Source organism: Heteronotia binoei, chromosome 8 (genome assembly GCF_032191835.1).
Source record: "Heteronotia binoei isolate CCM8104 ecotype False Entrance Well chromosome 8, APGP_CSIRO_Hbin_v1, whole genome shotgun sequence".
NCBI lineage: Eukaryota > Metazoa > Chordata > Lepidosauria > Squamata > Gekkonidae > Heteronotia > Heteronotia binoei.
The window spans coordinates 76,173,475-76,191,242 of NC_083230.1; the positions used below are offsets into that span (position 1 = coordinate 76,173,475).

The 17,768-nt window shown below is 42.5% G+C and overlaps 1 protein-coding gene across 1 annotated transcript; it reads left to right on the forward strand.

Moving 5' to 3' along the window:
* The first annotated feature begins 4,542 nt into the window (after positions 1–4,542).
* On the forward strand, positions 4,543–17,546 carry DDX47 (DEAD-box helicase 47). Its single transcript, XM_060245298.1, has 12 exons — positions 4,543–4,673; positions 5,775–5,868; positions 7,751–7,939; positions 9,173–9,244; positions 10,624–10,742; positions 11,305–11,376; positions 11,501–11,617; positions 11,766–11,912; positions 12,154–12,291; positions 14,054–14,124; positions 14,545–14,674; positions 15,964–17,546. The coding sequence occupies exons 1-12, from the start codon at positions 4,611–4,613 to the stop codon at positions 16,090–16,092; spliced, it is 1,341 nt and encodes a 446-aa protein (XP_060101281.1). The 5' UTR covers positions 4,543–4,610; the 3' UTR covers positions 16,093–17,546.
* The last annotated feature ends 222 nt before the right edge of the window (positions 17,547–17,768 follow it).

Below are 17,768 nucleotides of genomic sequence, written 5' to 3' on the forward strand. Positions count from 1 at the left end.
GAAATACAGCAGATGGTTACATTCAGCAACTCCCCTGACTAACTGCTCTAGTGAGATCACAAAAGTATGTGCATGCTGTGCCCTAGTGAGATTATGAAAGTATGTGCATGCTGTGTTGATTATGGCTGCTTTGCGAGAGCGTGTGTGTGCTTGTTCACTTCATTTAGTGAAACTGCAGCTGCTACAGGACGAGGAAAAGAACACTGTATTCGGGGGAACTGTACTGCTGTATTTTTATTTATTTATTTCAGGGAATGGGAAAGTCTGGCTCTGCCCCCAAAGTCTCCCAGCTCCACTCCCAAAGTCTCCAGATTTTTCTGAGTTGGATCTGGCAACCCTACTACAATACCATTTATGCATTCAGGCCCCATGATCCCCAATATAACATTCTCTCTTTTGGTGGTAGTCAAAGGGGACCCCCGCCTTCCTTTTTCACCAGCAAGAAAATTGACTGGATCATCAGGGGGTGTTCTTTTGCAACTTTTGCAAATGACCACAGAGCGAGTGGTTATGGAAAAGTAGAAAGGAAGGGAAACACTCCATCAATGCTGTATTTATTGCTCGCAGATGCTAAAAGAGATACTGACTTTGATTATGTAATGGCTGCACTTTTCGAACTCTTTTACTTTAGTGGCCATACGGAAAGTTTAGTTAGATTTCCTGTCACTCTTCCTATTGTTATGCGGGCAGGATACAGCACAGTTGGGCTCCAGCAACTGATGTCTTAAGGCACGTCATCATTTCCACAGTATTTATGCACATAGCCAAGATATTTTTCCACAGAGAAACTGAGAAAGTATTCACCTCAAAGAAACCCTTGAGAGTTCCCTTTGATATCAGAATCACAATGCTAGCCAGTTTAGAATTGAATTGTGACTTGGCTAGATCTTGAATTGCAGAACACCATTCTACCAGTCAAATATCTGATTGTCAACAACAACAAACACTGTCCCCATATACAGTCTAACAGCACAATCACCAGACATAACAATACTACCCATACCATCTCAGATTCATTTACTTGCTCATCTTCCAAAGTTATGTACTCCATCAAGTGTCAACAATGCCTTCTACTCTCTAACATCAGCACAGGGCAATTCCTACATGAAAGAACAAATGAATTAGATCTGATATTAAACACCACAGAACTCAGGAACCAGTGGGAGAACATTTGAATCTTCTAGGACATTCCATTTCTGACCTAAGAGTGGTAGTTCTTCTACAAAGTTCTAACAGAGATTACAATCTGAGATCATGGAACTAGAATTTATTAACAAGTTCAGGACAATGGACCTCCTATGGCTGAACAGGGACACAGGATTCTTATTTCTTTACAGATGCTAATTTTGCGGACTTCCTACCTCTATGCATTCTTGTTTCTCTAATCAAGCTGATTACATTTTTCTTTGTACCTCCACATCCTCTCTCCAACTGGCCCTTCTTAGCAATAGTCACTCCTCCCACTGTCTGGATATAAGGACTGATGTATTTCACAAAATGAGCTTTGACTCATGGGACCTTTACCCTGGAAAAATTTGTTTGTTTGTAAAGTGCTACTGGACTTGAATTTTATTCTGGTACTGGCCAAACTTGCTTAATGTAAGAGCCATATCGAATTTTGTTCAGGGCTGGCCAAACTTGCTTAATGTAAGAGCCATATCGAATAAAGTCTGTTGTTTGAGAGCCGCAAGACATGAACGTCAGGTGTTTGAAAGCCGCAAGACAGGAAGGAAGGAAGGAGGGGGGGAGGAAAGGTAAGGTAAGGTGGAAAGGAAGTAAAGGGAAGAGGGAGAGTGGAAAGGGAGAGAGAGGTGGAAAGAAAGCAACTTTAACTGCCTTCTTCAAGCTGGTCAATGGGGCGGTGGGGGCTTTGAGAACCACAAAATATGTGTGAAAGATCCACATGTGGTTCCTGAGCCTCAGTTTGGCCACCCTGGATTAGCTTAATAATAACATAAATAATAATACAACCATAGTTCCCTCTAAACTGCAACAGGGGGCACTAGCAAAAAATTTAAACAACAGCTCAGGGATTTCAGCTTCTACTCAGAAGGAAAGACTGGAAACAATGGAGGAAGAGGCACCTCCTTCTGAGGCCCATACAATTGGACACCCTGGTCCAATCTTTTTGAAACTTGGAGAAGTGTTTGAGGAGAGCCACTGACAGCTATGCTGCACATTTGGTGCCTCTATCTAAAAACAACAACAACCACCCTCCCCCCCCCCCCCGGGCCCCAGATACCTTCAGATCAATTCTCCATTACAGATCAATTCTTCATCTTCAGATCAATTCTCCATTTGTTAAGGACAAACCCTACTCCTAAGGGAAAATGGACACAAATCTGACATTAGGAATTACAGAACTGAGAAATCTGTGGGAGAACACTTTAACCTTCCAAAGCATTCAATGGGTGACCTCAAGGTAGCTGTTTTACTGCAAAGGAACATCAAGAACAGAATGGAGAGAAATTGCTGAATTACAAATTATTATGAAACATGGAACAAACACTTCTCCAGGACTGAACAGGGATATTGGTTTTTTTCATCTCATTACATATGCTAAACGCACTCTCAGTGAGTATAGCTATACATCCACAGTATTCAAATGTATTTCTCTTTTATAATAGTGAATCAGAATGTTTTATATTGACATACAAATATAAGGGATATTGGCTATTTATCTCATACTTAACCCATTTTCATTTTATGTATTCTTGTTTTCTAATGGCAGACTAGAATGATGTTTATAATGTATAGATTTATGTTGATAAGTAGATTGGATGGACTACAACTAGGATATACATGTCCTTTTGTGCTTTACCTAGATTTGCAGAAACACCATTTGGTAGGGAATTTTATCACCTTTTATGGCTATCCAGACCAAATGGCCAAGCCACACTGTTTTATGTGACCATGTGATCAGTTAGTTTGCCCTCTTAATCAACAAACTGCATGTATTCCAGCCACAATACCTGATTTCCTTGTCTGATGAAGTGTGCTTAGGGAGCACACGAAAGCTTATGTTCTAAATAAAACTTGGTTGGTCTTAAAGGTGCAAATTGACTCCTGCTTTGTTCAACTGCTTCAGACCAACACGGCTGTTCACCTGGATCTATCAACACTGTGGAGCTTAGAGGGAACACTGACTACAACCTATTTCTTGAAGGCATAAGCTTTTATGCTAGTTCCTGGAGGGCAATGGTATGAGATGCCGCTGTCTTTATGCTCTGCTTGTGTCCTTTCTAGAAGCATTCTAGTTGGTTACTGTAGAAAGCAGGATACCAAAACTACACAATGCTAAGAGTTCCACACCTGGAACTACAGACTTAAAAAATGCTGAAGACCTCTTCACAGAGCTGTTTCAGTTCTGGCCAAGAACACAGGGCCAAAAGAATTACCCCTCCCCTCCTGTGCCAAGGTCTGGATCCAAACTGGGCTCCCAAGCATCAGTTTTAAAAGAAAAAAGCTTGGTTGTTCTCAGCACAGAACTCCCTGCATAATATGTCAATCAGAGTCCAGCACTACAACATGTAGGCTCTCAGTTTGTGCATATATAATAGTGCACCAACATTAATAGCACACTACAAATACAGCTATTTACCACATGTGATATCTTAGTACCTGTGTACCGTGACAGCAAGAATGACTTTGCTGGATTCTGCCCATTTTTTCAGTTCTGGACCCCAGTCCCAAAGAGCAAATTCTTGGCTAGCTCTGGGGAGGAAATCCTGTTCTTGTATTCACAGAGATATCTTTACTAGTGAAATGGCCAGATATGTCATCTTGCATCTCAAGCTTATGCATGTGTACCTGAAAGTGTTCTACCATGTTCTGCCAGGCTTCCTCCCACATAAGCGTGCATGGGATTGTAGCCTTATTGGTAAACAGCCGTAAACCAACATAGCATCAGGATGGGCTTACCTTAGGGTTCCCAAAAATGTCTTCAAAGTCTGTTAATTTCTAGCAAACACTACTTTTCACATTTCTGCCTATTCACCAACTCTGGGTTGGGAAATTCCTGGAGATTCAGGGATGGAGATGGCATTTAGAAGGGGAACGAACTCAGAGGAGATAGCTTGCCACACCCTCCGCAGCTGCCATTTTCTCTGGAGAACTGCTCTGTAGTCGGATCAAGTTTAACTTTTGGAGAACTCCAGGGCCTACCTGGAGATTGGCAATCCTAAATGGCACTTCACTGTTTTCTTTCACGACCTGAGAAAACCCAACCCATTGAAAAATGCTATCACGTTTCACGTGATTTCTGAGACTAGTTTTCAGTCTCACGAAACAACAAGCAAACTTTAGAGCTCACCAAAACTGAAGAATTCTGCTACACTCTAAGGCTTGTTCACTGCTTCTGTTAATTGGCATTAACGAAAGCCAATTATGACTTGATTTTCCCTGACGATCCAACACCGCTAGCTGCTGTTTTGCATCATTTCCTCTCCTGTCCTTTCCCACGCAAACACACACTCGCTCAGCAATCCCTCAATGCTAAGTCCCAGTATCCTCCGCGAGAAGCCAGAGTGACGAATTGGGGAGCGGTTAGTGTCGGCACTTGGACTACTATTCCCAGGGTACACCGAGCGGGGTCAAAGAGGAAATCGAAGATGGCGGCCGATGTGGAGCATGAGGAAGCGGCTAAAGAAACCGTGAAAACCTTCAAAGAATTGGTGAGGGGACAGTCTGTTATGCCTCTCGGTTCCCGGCTCTTTTTCAACCACTCTTTCCCTAGTTCTGTATTTTTGGTAGCGGACCTGTCCCAGGGTTTTCCTCATTCCATTCTGCACACACGTGGGAAGTCCCATCAGAATTCTGTATCTGTTCCTTGGAGCTATCAATGGCCGTCATTATAGTGTATAATGTGTAATATATATTATAGCGTATAGATAGCCTTCCTTCTCCCTGTTGTTAATTTTTGCTGATGGTAAGTTTATGCTACTAAGATGGGATTTATGATGCCAGCCTACTGTTGTTTTACAGTACGAGGTATTAATTATTTAGTACTTCTGTCATACCCGTTTTGCTCTCCTAAGTGGAGATAGATACTCCCCAGCTGTTTGCTTGCTTGTTTTCTCTGCTGGGAAAGTAACTGTGGGGGTCATAGAAACCAACTGTGTAGGAGAAGAGGATGATGTTCCTTGAATCCAAACATTTTGTAGCTAAAATTACAGTGATGCTAGTCTTCCTTGTAAAGAGTACTGATGTGATTTCTGTATCCTGTTGAAACTAACTATATATTATGCCATAGTTGTGGACAAAATAAAAGTAGTAAAGAAAGATATGCAGATCCAGTGACTTCCTGCAAAGAAAGACTTTCAAAATCAATTACATGTTTATCTTGTCTTTTTTCTGAGGAATTCTGCTGTGTAGTACTTTCACATATTAACCGTTGTAGCATGCAGGCTAAACTGAAAGAGAGAATGATTTGCACAAGATCCCCAGTGCAGTTAATGATTGGTTGGAATCTGAACGCAGTTCTTTTTGGTTTGAGTCCACAACCTTACCTCCATGCCACACTGTTCTTCTTAACAGGAAATCAGTAAGAGCTACTTTTGTGGTGTTGTTGATTCATTCATTTGTATGCTGCCTCACTAGAACCTGCTCAAAGTGGTTGAATTCTATGAAGTTAGTGTATTTTTATCCCATAGTTTCATGTTACCAAAGTTTCCAAAGGGCATCTGATTCTCAAATGGTGAAGAAGAGTTTGTTGCTGGTCATACTGGATTGTTAGGCTATGCTGATGACTAACATTTTTTTCATTGGAATAAAAGGGAGTGACAGATGTGCTGTGTGAGGCCTGTGATCAACTGGGATGGAAGACACCAACAAAGATACAAGTGGAGGCAATTCCAGTTGCACTCCAAGGTGAGGCTGATTTTGAGAGCAAGAATTAACGGAGAGGAAACACTCTCAGAATTAAAAGCAAAATCAGGATATTTCAAGTATAGGTATTCTAGCACTTTATGGACATGTTGCTTACTTAAGATCAGAATGTGTGCCTCCTTGCTGACATTACATTGGGAGAAAGAATTTAGTTCTGGTTAGAGCTGTAGGAACCACCCTACCTTTTTCTAATATATTGGAAAGGGTGTGTTGCCCTTAAGAGGAAAGATAAACGGTTTGTAAATGTGAATTGGGAAACCCTGGTTTTTGACGTTAATAAAATATATTCAAATTCAGGGGTACAAGTGTTGACCTCTTGATTGTTATGTTAAATAGAAAATTCCCAACAGTTCCCTCTGCGTGCGGATACTTATTTTCACAAACAGGGGGCACACTCTCCCCAACAGGTTTTTCTACAGCCCCAGAGGAATCCGTAAATCTGCAGAAGAATCCAAAAAGTTTAAAAAAATACATTGGGGGGGGGGGTTTAAATTCCACCCCAAACAAAAAGTGTCTATACATGTGCATACAATGCAACTTACCATTGAGGAATTGGCTGCAGACTCAGATCTCTGGAGAACCCGAGCATAGCAAAACTATCTCACTACAGTTTCCACTAAAGCACATCTGACAAGAAGCAAGGCCTGAGAAGGCACACCAGGGTGCCGAAATTGGACAGCTTGGAGAAACCCGTCAGCAAGCAGCCATTGGAGTTGTCTCTGCCCCACTGAGAAATGAGGGTGGTGGCAATATTGATACCAAGCCATTGTCTTCATTGGACTCCCTGATCAACTTTGATGGGAACACCCTACAGAGAGACAGGGCCTCCTGAAAAAGCTGGGTCTTGCTGGAGGAACAGAAGCAAAAGAGAAAGGGGGATTGGTTCAGTGGGGAGAGAAACAGAAAGAAGGGGGCATTGTCTGAGATGGGAAAAAGAGAAGGAAAAAGAATGGGAGATTGGAGGGGGAGAGAAAGAGAAAGAAGGGGGATTTTCAGGGGAGAGAAAGAGAGGCAGACTGAATAGAGGTGGGGGAAAGAGGTCATTGTCTGAGAATGGCTGGGGTAAGAGAGAGGTGAGACATACAAGAGGTGAGAAGAGAAAGGAAGTAAGAAAGGATTCCTAGAGAAGAGGGTAGGGAGGAAAGCTGATACAGAAGAGGTGAGGGAAGACTGATAAGGGACGAGTGCAGAAAGAGGAGGAAACTTTGACAGAGAAAGGGGGAGAGGGAAGCACAAGTTTCTTGCAGGTCTCCCATTGTTCTTTTAGACTCATGTAGATGAAGTGCCACAAGTGTTCTCTCCTGTAAAATGTTATTCTCTTTTAAACAGTGACTTTCTAGATTCATTGTAAGGTTGTACTCCTGTACATAAACAGTACAACTTATCCATACATAACTGATGCATCCAAAATACTTTTTAAGATTACTCATACCCTAAGTCTACGTTAATTTCGTTGAGCTCCTTGAATTGATCAATGTACAGCAAGGGAAATATATTCTGAAAGCCCTAACTAAAATTGTCTCTCTGGTGGACATTTATTGCTCTTTTCATTATCCCCAGGGACAGAAGGGGGATGACTTTTTATCCATGCTGTGCCTCCAGTATTGGATGGAGGAAGCAGGGTGGGGATAGAGGGACAGAGGAATTATTAGAATAGCTTACTGTAAGATCCATACTTTGTACTCATTATTGTCAGATACCACATCATTATGTGACAGATGTGTGTTTAAAGTTACTATCAGTAGTGGAGGGGTTTTTCCCCCCATTTCTTTTTTTGATATTATTTACAACAGTTAGATTCTCCCAGACTGCTTGGAATGTGATCCATCATATGTCAAATGTGACAGTATTTTCTTTCTTGTAGGTCGAGATGTCATTGGTTTGGCAGAGACAGGATCTGGAAAAACGGGGGCTTTTGCTTTGCCCATCCTTCAAGCACTGCTAGAGACCCCTCAACGTTTCTTTGCTTTGGTACTTACACCCACCCGGGAACTTGCCTTTCAGATCTCGGAACAGTTTGAGGCCCTTGGATCTTCCATTGGTGTCCAGAGCAGTAAGTGGCCTTTGTGAAATTTTTTATGTTAAGCAGAAAACATAATGATGTTTACAAGGAGCAGAGAAGAGATGGGACAATTGTGTGAGGGGTGTATGATAGCCTTTATCTTTTGCAAAGTAGGGGTCCTTGCATGCCTCCATTCCCATGATTGTAAAAAGTAACACTGAAAGTTTATTGGCAGCTTTCTGTAAAAACCTAGAAACAGATTTCAGTTGGTAGAACTTTTTCTAGTTTCACAGCAAGGTTACTAGGCTACCCTGGTGTAGTAGTGTAGATTGTGTGAACTACGCAAATAAAATTCAATTTGTCAAATTTATTTCATTTAACCAGACGTTCTCTTTAAAACTATTTATTTTTTTTCCCTTTGGACACAATATTGACAACCCGTCTTTCAGCTTCTCCTATAATAGGTGGCAACTGGATGTTTTGCTTCATGCTACTTGAAGACAACATTTTAGTCTCTTTTATAATGTTCATTTGCTGTAATCAGCAAAATCATCTCTTGTCTAAAGAAATAGTTTTTGGCACCTAACTGTAGTGATCTAGTTCCTAAGCTGTTTTGAGGTCTGGGCCAAGGTCATGCTTGAAAGCCAAATAACAAGCACAGCTCCTTTTGTGTAGATAGGGATTTTGTGGAGAAATGAATAGGCACTAGGATACCAACAATGCAACCTTAAGTAGTTTCACCCTTCTAAGTCCATTGAAATTGGTGAGCTAATTGGAGTGTAACTGGTTAGGATTTCACTGAGCACAGCTTTGCTGGGAGGTAGATTCAGGACAAATAAAGGAAATCTTCTCTGCTCAACAAGTGATAAAAATGTGGAATTCTCTGCCAGAAGATGCAATGGTGGCCAGAAGCACAGACAGCTTTAAAAAGGGATTAGACAGATTCATGAAGGATAGGTTTATCAGTGTCTATTAGCCACAGGGCCTAAAGGGAGCCTTCATATTTAGCAGTAGGCAGCCTCCGAATACCAGTGCCAAGAGGAAGCATCAGGGGAAGACTTCTGTCTCTATACTCTGTCGTTGGCCATAGAGGAACTGGTTGGCCACTGTGTGAGACAGGATGCTGGATTAGATGGATCACTGGTCTGATCTAGCACTGCTCTTCTTATGTTCTTTCCTGTAAATGAATTGTGGGCAGGGTGTGCAGAGAGTATTGAGGGAGGTAGCCAGCTGTTTGTGTTTCAAAGGACTTTATTTGGCTTTTCTTTTCTTTTCTTTCCCTAGCTGTAATTGTTGGAGGAATTGACATGATGGCTCAGTCTCTGGCCCTAGCCAAGAAGCCACATATAATAATTGGTAAGTAGGTATAATTACCCAAGTGACAATAATGAGATCTAAAGAGTATGTGTCATCTGGAAGGCAAAATTTTTCTACCTCTAAAGTGAGGCAATGAGAAGCACTCAAAATCTTCGGGGCTGAAAGGCAGAATAGAAGACTTTCAAGTAAATCTCTTAAGTACTGGTGATATGAATTACCGTATTTTTCGGACTATAAGACGCACTTCCCCCCCCCCCCCCAAAAAAAGTGGGGGGGAAAGTGTGTGCGTCTTATAGTCCGAAGGTACGTACCTTCGGGGGGGGGGGCGATCTGCTGCCTCTTCCTCCGATCCGGCGCTTCCCCGCGCCTGCCTGCCTGGCTCCATCTTCTTCAGGCAAGCGCTGGGATCACTCCACGTGGCCCCAGCGCTTTGCAAGCGCCGGCTGCGGAGGGGGCAGCGTGCTTCCTACTTGCCTGTGTCCCTGCCTTCAGCTGTGATGTTTAAAGCAAGCGCTGGGATCACTCCCTCCCCCCTCCGATCCCAGCGCTTGCTTTAAACATCACAGCTGAAGGCAGGCACACAGGGAAGTAGGAAGCACGCTGCCCCCTCCGCAGCCAGCACTTGCGAAGCGCTGGGGCCACGTGGAGCGATCCCAGTGCTTGCCTGAAGAAGATGGAGCCAGGCAAGCAGGCGTGGGGGAAGCGCTGGATCGGAGGAAGAGGCAGCGGATCACCCCCCAGGAGGAAGGTGCGTCCTATCCTCCGGAGCCGCCTTATGGTGCGAAAAATACGGTACTTCTCTCTCCCTGCCTTTCCTGTTCAATGCTTCCTGAGTCCAGCTAGCTGGAAAGCTAGCCAGCACCTGTCACTGTTGCTCTTCAGTTCTAAAATAATGGCAGTTGTAGGAACACAGCCTTGCACCACCATTCCTGGCTTCATCTAGCAGCACTTCTGCCTGGGACCCTCCAGTTGCCATTCCCGAGCATAGAATCTTGTTTGCTCTTTTCTACTAAATGAGGGCCTAATCATGTTAAATGATATAGTTTGAATGGGAGTGTTCAGACTCTTTTTCTTAAAATCTAGTTTGAGAATGCCTAAAAGGTTGGCCAAGCTTATACTATAACTTCATGGCGTTAAAACCTATTCTTAGTTTAGGCCAGGATCATCTTTTTTCATGGACTAGTTTTTTTTCTCAACCAACCCTGCCAATTCTGGCCTGTGCAAGGGTTTGACTCAATCCGTACTCTTGTGTCTATGGTTACAGAGCCTTATTGAAGAAGGAAAGAATGGTAATCTGAAAAGTGTGCTAAAACGTGTGGGGTGGTCACGTCTTGTATTTTCAGTCACATACCCTACTGGGCAAAATTCTGCAACATTCTCCTCTTGATGATCTCACATAGTTCCCTGTCCCCTGGCAGCTACCCCTGGTCGTCTGATTGATCATCTTGAGAACACCAAAGGCTTTAATTTGAGAGCTCTGAAGTACCTTGTTATGGATGAAGCAGACCGGATCCTCAACATGGACTTTGAGACAGAGGTGAGCTCTGCAAATCCCTGGCTCTTCTGAGTAATTTTAATGATGCTGTCTAGAGCTGCAGTGCCAAATGTTGCAACGTGTACTTGATGGGCACTGACTCCTACCAGCATTACACTTGTGGACATGAAAAACACACCACTCTTAGCCAAGAGGCCTGCTTTCTCCATCATTTACAGCTAAGTTGCTGGAATGCTCATTGTGTTGCTCTGGACTGCCTCTTTCCCACTATGTGGATCCCTATTAAGTGTTCTTTGGTTGGCACAGTGGCATTATTGGTAATGGTTCTGTGCCACTTAAGAAATAACAAGATTTCTTGGAAGGCTTGTAATGTTATTAAGTGCTATCCAGATGCGTTTCCAGGGCTCTGCTGGGTTTCATTGATGCTATATTCTAGCCTCACCATGTGACTACTTGTGACAGTGGTAGCAGGAGGGGACTTCCTTAGTTTATTCCATTTGCACCAAGATTGATTGGTACTCCATAGTGATATTTTGTGTGTATGCACACATGTGTATGTAATATCTTGCTGTGACTTTGCTTCATTTGCTTGTTTTCTTCACAGGTAGACAAGATCCTGAAAGTGATTCCCAGAGACAGGAAGACATTTCTCTTTTCTGCTACAATGACTAAAAAGGTACAAGAGAAGCTTGCATTAGTTAACCTTCTGACTGAGTTAGGAAAGAAGAGAAAAGGGGGTATTTAAAAGTGGTATTTAAAGTTGTGTCTGACAATTAAATTCAAGTCCCTTTTTTGTTCAGGTGCAAAAACTCCAGCGTGCAGCACTTAAGGATCCTGTTAAATGCGCAGTTTCAACTAAGTACCAGACTGTTGAAAAACTGCAGCAATATTATATTTTCATCCCTTCCAAGTTTAAGGTAACTTTATTTCCTTTCTGTGTTCCACACTGCAGCAACACTCCTCATTACCCTTTTTAAAAATTATTTTCCTTCATCTAATCTGCATTATTTCTTTCCCATTCTGATCTGATCTCCACGCTCACCCCACTCTTGGCTTCTCTCCTAGGACAGTTACCTGGTCTATATTCTGAATGAACTTGCTGGGAATTCTTTCATGATATTCTGCAGCACTTGCAACAATACTCAGAGGACTGCCCTCTTGCTTCGGAATCTGGGCTTCACTGCTATCCCCCTCCACGGACAGATGAGTCAGGTATTGGCTGGCCCAAGTGCAAGGATGTTTCAGGAGTGCTGTACTAAAATCATAAGCATTTTGATGACAAATGCAATTTATGTGCAGTGTTAAATTTGTTTGCTATTTACTAAAAACAACACAAAAACCTCTAGACTTGTGGAATAAATGAAAAGTGAATCTCAAAAATTTTACTTTTTTAAAATGCTTTTTTCCTTGTTGGAAATTTTTTGAAAGCAGCTTATTGTGTCTTCTTCTTCAGAGTAAACGATTAGGATCCTTGAATAAGTTTAAGGCCAAAGCACGATCTATTCTGTTGGCTACGGATGTTGCTAGTAGAGGTCTTGACATCCCGCATGTCGATGTAGTGATAAACTTTGACATTCCTACCCATTCCAAGGTGAGTTGACTGGAAAGCTGCTGACTGAGGACTCTGCCTCTCAGAATTTGAGATGTTTCAATGCATTTGCAGGGAAAGATAAGAAATACCTGGCTTTTTTCTTCCATAGTTGTGGGTAGTTCACAGTGGTGTAACAGCTACACTTTTTCTATGAACCCTCATTGAGAGATAAAAGGTTGGGGAGAGGAGTGAGTGTTCCAGCAAGGGATTCGGTTGCCAAGGTGAGAATTACAAAGAACCATTGTTTGTACAGTAGAGGTCAAGGTGATAAGTGAAGTGTTCACCTTGGTTAGGTGAGGATTTCCTGAAGGAGCCGGTGTGCAGATTAGGTGAGGCTTCTCTGAAGGTTAGGCTTCACCCAGTTAGGTGAGGCTTCCCTGAAGGAGCCGGTTGTTCCTGAACCAGGCTTTGTTGCTTGATTCTCAAGTGGTTTATAGTGCTCTTTTCTCCATCTTTGTTTCATCTACTATCTTTCTAATGCATCAAGATCATGCTTCTGTAAGCCATGTCTCATATTCTGGCTAGTTTAATGATGGTTTGAAAGACTATTCAGAAACATCAGCAGATCCAAAATTTTAAGATGGAATCATTCTTGGGGTATCATGTAACACCAGTCCTAGAAGATTTCCACTGGGTATCAGTTGGTTTTCAGACTCAATTCAAGATGCTGTTTTTTGTTCTTGAAATTCTGACATAAACAAGACTGCAATTACTTGAAGGAATACCCCCTCTTGTGTATATCTCTCCACATGCACTGATAACTTATGAGGGGGCTTTCTTGTTGGAGATATGAAAGGTGGCTACAAAGTTTTAGAGCCATGTTAGTGGTGGGACCCCATTCTCAAGCCTGGGAATTTGGATTTCTCACTCTTCTGTTGGCTTTTAGAAAACAGGTGAAGGCCATTGTATTTCATAAAGTTCTGGTTATTACAATGGTTTGGAAAATTGCTGTTTTAATTTTTCTTGTGGTATTTTATGTGTTGATTTTATGGCTCATTTTATGGATTTTATGGTATATTATAAACTGCTCAGGGAGGCAGTATAGTATAGTGCTTTGAATGTAGTATACCAGTCATGAAGCAGGCTGGTTGATCATGGACTAACCATACACTTTCAGCCCAGCCTATCTATCAGGACTGTTGTGTGGACAAATGGGAAAACAGAAATGGGAAAATCCTAAGTTCCTTGGAGGAAGGATGTGATAAAATGGGTCAGTAGGTGGCATAGTGTTTGAGGTAGCTGACTATATTATCAGTTTCTACAGTCTGTTAGTATCAGATGTCTTTCAGTCTTCAATGCGCAACCCTAACAGATATGCCTTTATTTTCCTCATCAGAGTTATTTGCTTGCTGTTGATTAGCTGAGACTAGCTATTGCATAGAAATCTATATGGAATTATCATTTCTACACACTATACAGCCTGTATTTTTAAGATAGATAGTTCAAAAGACTCTGATTGGAATCAAATGAAGAATTCCACATAGTACTTTGTAAACAAATTTATCATGCAGCCACTTTAACTGCACAGTGAGGTGGCTGGTTGCAGCTACTTATCACCTATTTAAGCCCAGCTGCTCAGTCCCTTGACTACCTCGGTGAAAGTAGAAAGCCTTGAAATACACCAAATGCATATCCCGATGAAGCAAGATGAAACATGCATCACAGTGCCTCCTTCTGCATAGCCTGATCCAGGTTCCACTCTTTTTAGTACTTTCTCTTGTCTTATCTGTATTCTCTGATGGGCTCTCTGGATCTGTTTCAGGATTACATTCATCGTGTAGGAAGAACTGCTCGTGCTGGGCGCTCTGGAAAATCAGTCACCTTTGTCACACAGTAAGTAGTGCTGTACAGCATGATCAACAGCTCTACATCTTACCTGAATGGGTGGGAAAGTATGTTTTTGATGTGGAGCAACAACAGCATGAGGATCCTGTGATGGGGGGTGGGGAGAATAGGGTGGGTCTTGACCAGTGTTCCCTCTAAGCTGAGTTAGCATGAGCTAGCTCACAGATTTTTACCCTCCAGCTCGCACATTTTTGTCCTAGCTCAGGAAAAATGGCCCCAGAGCACACTAATTTATGCAGTAGCTGACAACTTTAATGCCAGTAGCTCACAGCTTTAATGGCGGTAGCTCACAAAGTAGAATTTTTGCTCACAAGACTCTGCAGCTTAGAGGGAACATTGGTCTTGACTAGTTTATGGGGTGCTGATCAAAATGAATGAGGGACAGAGACATTGACTACTTTCCCACAGGTATGATGTAGAGCTCTTCCAGCGCATTGAACACCTGATTGGCAAGAAGCTGCCTGCTTTCCCCACTCAGGAGGATGAGGTCATGATGCTGACAGAGCGGGTGGCAGAAGCACAAAGATTTGCTCGGATGGTAGGTCTTTCTGCCTATTGGTAGTTGTCAGGCTGTGGCTGTCCATCCACAGATCCATGGGTTTGTTTCATGTTGGGAGGGCTGCCAGTGGTTAACAAACCCATCTGAGCTGCTTTGTCTGAAGGGTGCATTTGGAGCATTAATCTGTGCAATGCCAGGAACATTGTTAGTGCAAAGTAGCCCCATCCAAGGCCATTCCTGATTTAAGAGGTACAGCATGTCTTGCTTCTTTCCAAGTTGGGTGTGAGCAAGTATTTTTTAAAAACTTATCTGTTGCATTCCATCTAATGCTTCACAGTTGAAAATGGGTATGTTTCTTTGTATGGGCGGGATGGGCTTGGAGCAGGAAGAAATGTAGCCTCCCCCTCAAAAACAAGTCATTTGGAAGGGCAAGTTGTTCCCAAAGCTGTGAAAAATGTGCCTTTTCCTGGCTGAATTAGAGCAATTGGAAGGATGTTCTCAAATCCAAAAATGCAAATTTTTCATAAAGTGCCCACTCCAATATTTAGAAAATTGCTTGCTGGGAAAAGGTGTTTGGGGTATGTTTTGAGTTAAAATAGATTCTTTTTTTTGTGCACTTGCAGACATGTGAAAAGCACATACTTTCTGCTTCCCTCCTCCCCCAGAATAGCAATGAACAGTAATTAAAGTGTTCACCTATTCGGAGTGAGAGCAGAAAAGCATTCACCCTCAGTGCCAAGCTAGATAATGCGTGTGTGTGTGGGGGGTAACTGCTGCCATTTTACACTGGAATTCTTTCACTTTACAAACACCATGGGGGTCAGGTTCTGTTCAGGATGGGGGGAAAGAGCTTCTCTCTCCCCCACCCCCCAATGTTATACCGAAGAGGCCAAGCATCCAGGTGAGCTAGCAGTAAAATGACATCCCCAAGTACACCATTTCTAGGTTTGTCCCCCACTCTGAATTGGTCTTGTGTTGCTGTCACATAGTCAAATCTGATTGGCCTTGTGACACTGTGACTTGACACTAAGATCACAGCTCCCAGCAAAAAGGACACTGTTTTAAAAAGTGATGCCAAAACTTAAGAGAGGAAGTGAATAGATGTGAAAAAGTAGCATTTAAGTGGGGCTGATGGGAGAGTTTTCCCTTCCCACTGAAAATGCTTGTGAATATTTGGCACATTCTTAATTTAGAATCCACTTCCATATCTACTTGTTAAACCTGTGATGCTGATTGAGTGTTTAATGCTTTCAGTCCTCTTCATCTTCATGATTCTTCTCTCTAACTGCTGAGAAGCTCAAGTAATTGCCATTCTATTTTCACCACAGGAACTGCAGCAGCAAGGACACAAGAAGAAACGCTCTCGAGATGAGGCAGATGATGGTGATGACACTGAGGGAACAATGGGCGTCAGGAACAAAGTGGCTGGTGGGAAAAAGAAGAAGTGGAAAGCGTGACATTTCTTCGTGCTGTTTGGTTCCTCAGATTCTGGGAAGCTCTGGTCCAGCGCCATTATCAGAGTGGCTCTCCATCACAAGAACTCTTCTGCTTGACTAGTCACTTTGCTAGTGGGACACAATCCAGCAGCCTGGATATAATGCTGATTTATTTTATGAAAGAAGCATGGGAAACATGCCTCAGTGTAGTGGACTGCTTATTACTTCTTCTAGGGTGTGTGTTTTTTTTGTCCACCACTAGGGAGCAGAAGAGAACGTTTGATTATCTGCTTCTGGGCAGTGAATCTTTTCAGTCAATAATCACCAAGTTATGGAGAGAGACTTCCGCATCCCATAATTTAAAAAATGACAGCAGCAGGGCGGAGGAGATAGCCCATTATGTTGGTTCCAAGATATGCAGACAAAGAAGATGAAACTCTGAAATGAGTTTCTTGCCTTGGAAGCAAGAATAATAATAAAAATATATGCATATTTAAACCAAAGCTAGACTGGTTGCCATTCCATGTCTACATGATATAGTGGCAGTGCTGTGCTTTTCCTTCTTGTTTCAAGACTTTGCACTGATCAGATTGGTGGTAGTACTCATCAGTGCCTGATGCGTTTATGGTCTATGCCTCCTTTACCTGAAAAAGAAGTCCTTCCACAAGACAGCAGATACTCATGCATGTTGTCTTTCTCCCTCCTTACTGTAGTTTGGCCCAAGAACAACACTAAGAGGCAGTGTGTGTTCAGGCAAGATGTCTGACAGACTGCATGGAGAACAGCTGGTTGATCGCAGCTTTCCTCCCTCTGTGCTGCTCTGTTTAACAGAATGAGAGCACTTTAATAAAACTGGGAGGGCTTTTGACGTGTGTCCTCTTGCTGAAAGACCTTGGGTTCTGTTTCTGTTGCAGCTCGCTGGCTGTATGTGAACAGTGAAGGTTAAGGTGATTTCACTATAAACAGGCCACCCACTCATATAACTGAATGATTATCTGGTGACTACAGTGTTTCTATACTGAGTACATAGAGCTGTGACAGCAAAACTGTGTCCTACCTGGTACTGATGCATGTTTAATTTTCTGTCTGGTTTTTCAATCACAAATGAGAACAAGCCTAACAATGCAGGACCTACTTCTTAACTTCAGTTAAGTCTGTTTTGATGGGGAGTGGGGTGCTGTATAGCATGGACCTTTGTATACCAAGTGCCCCCATGAAGCAGCAGCACTTGCCAAGTTTTGCATAGGGATAGAGATGTACATTTCTGGAAATTTTAAAGCTTGTGTGGGGGGAGGAAATTCTGGGTTTGGTCTAGAAAAACAACAGATTTTGGGGAAAAATGTAGTATGTGTAATACATATTGTCCTACCAAATCTAATGTTACTGATTTAACAACATAAAATGTATCATTTATGATGTACTGACATCATTTATAATGTTATTTAACATATTTATAAATGCCTCAGTTTCCTATACGCAAAATTGTCAGTATAGCCAGTATTTGAGAGAGAAGACTGCAAGCTGATGCACCCTATGCTGTCTTAAAGGTAAAGGTAAAGGTAGTCTCCTGTGCAAGCACCAGTCGTTTTCGACTTTGGGGTGACGTTGCTTTGACAACTTTTTCACGGCAAACTTTTTTACGGGGTGGTTTGCCATTGCCTTCCCCAGTCATCTACACTTTCCCCCCAGCAAGCTGG

What these genes read in the sequence shown, in the direction of transcription:
- DDX47 (XM_060245298.1), top strand. Translation starts at nt 4,611, where the DNA reads ATGGCGGCCGATGTGGAGCATGAGGAAGCGGCTAAAGAAACCGTGAAA. An exon ending in TTCCATTGGTGTCCAGAGCA is followed by an intron (nt 7,940 to 9,172) that starts GTAAGTGGCCTT and finishes TTCTTTCCCTAG; the next exon opens with CTGTAATTGTTGGAGGAATT. An exon ending in CTGCTACAATGACTAAAAAG is followed by an intron (nt 11,377 to 11,500) that starts GTACAAGAGAAG and finishes TTTTTTGTTCAG; the next exon opens with GTGCAAAAACTCCAGCGTGC.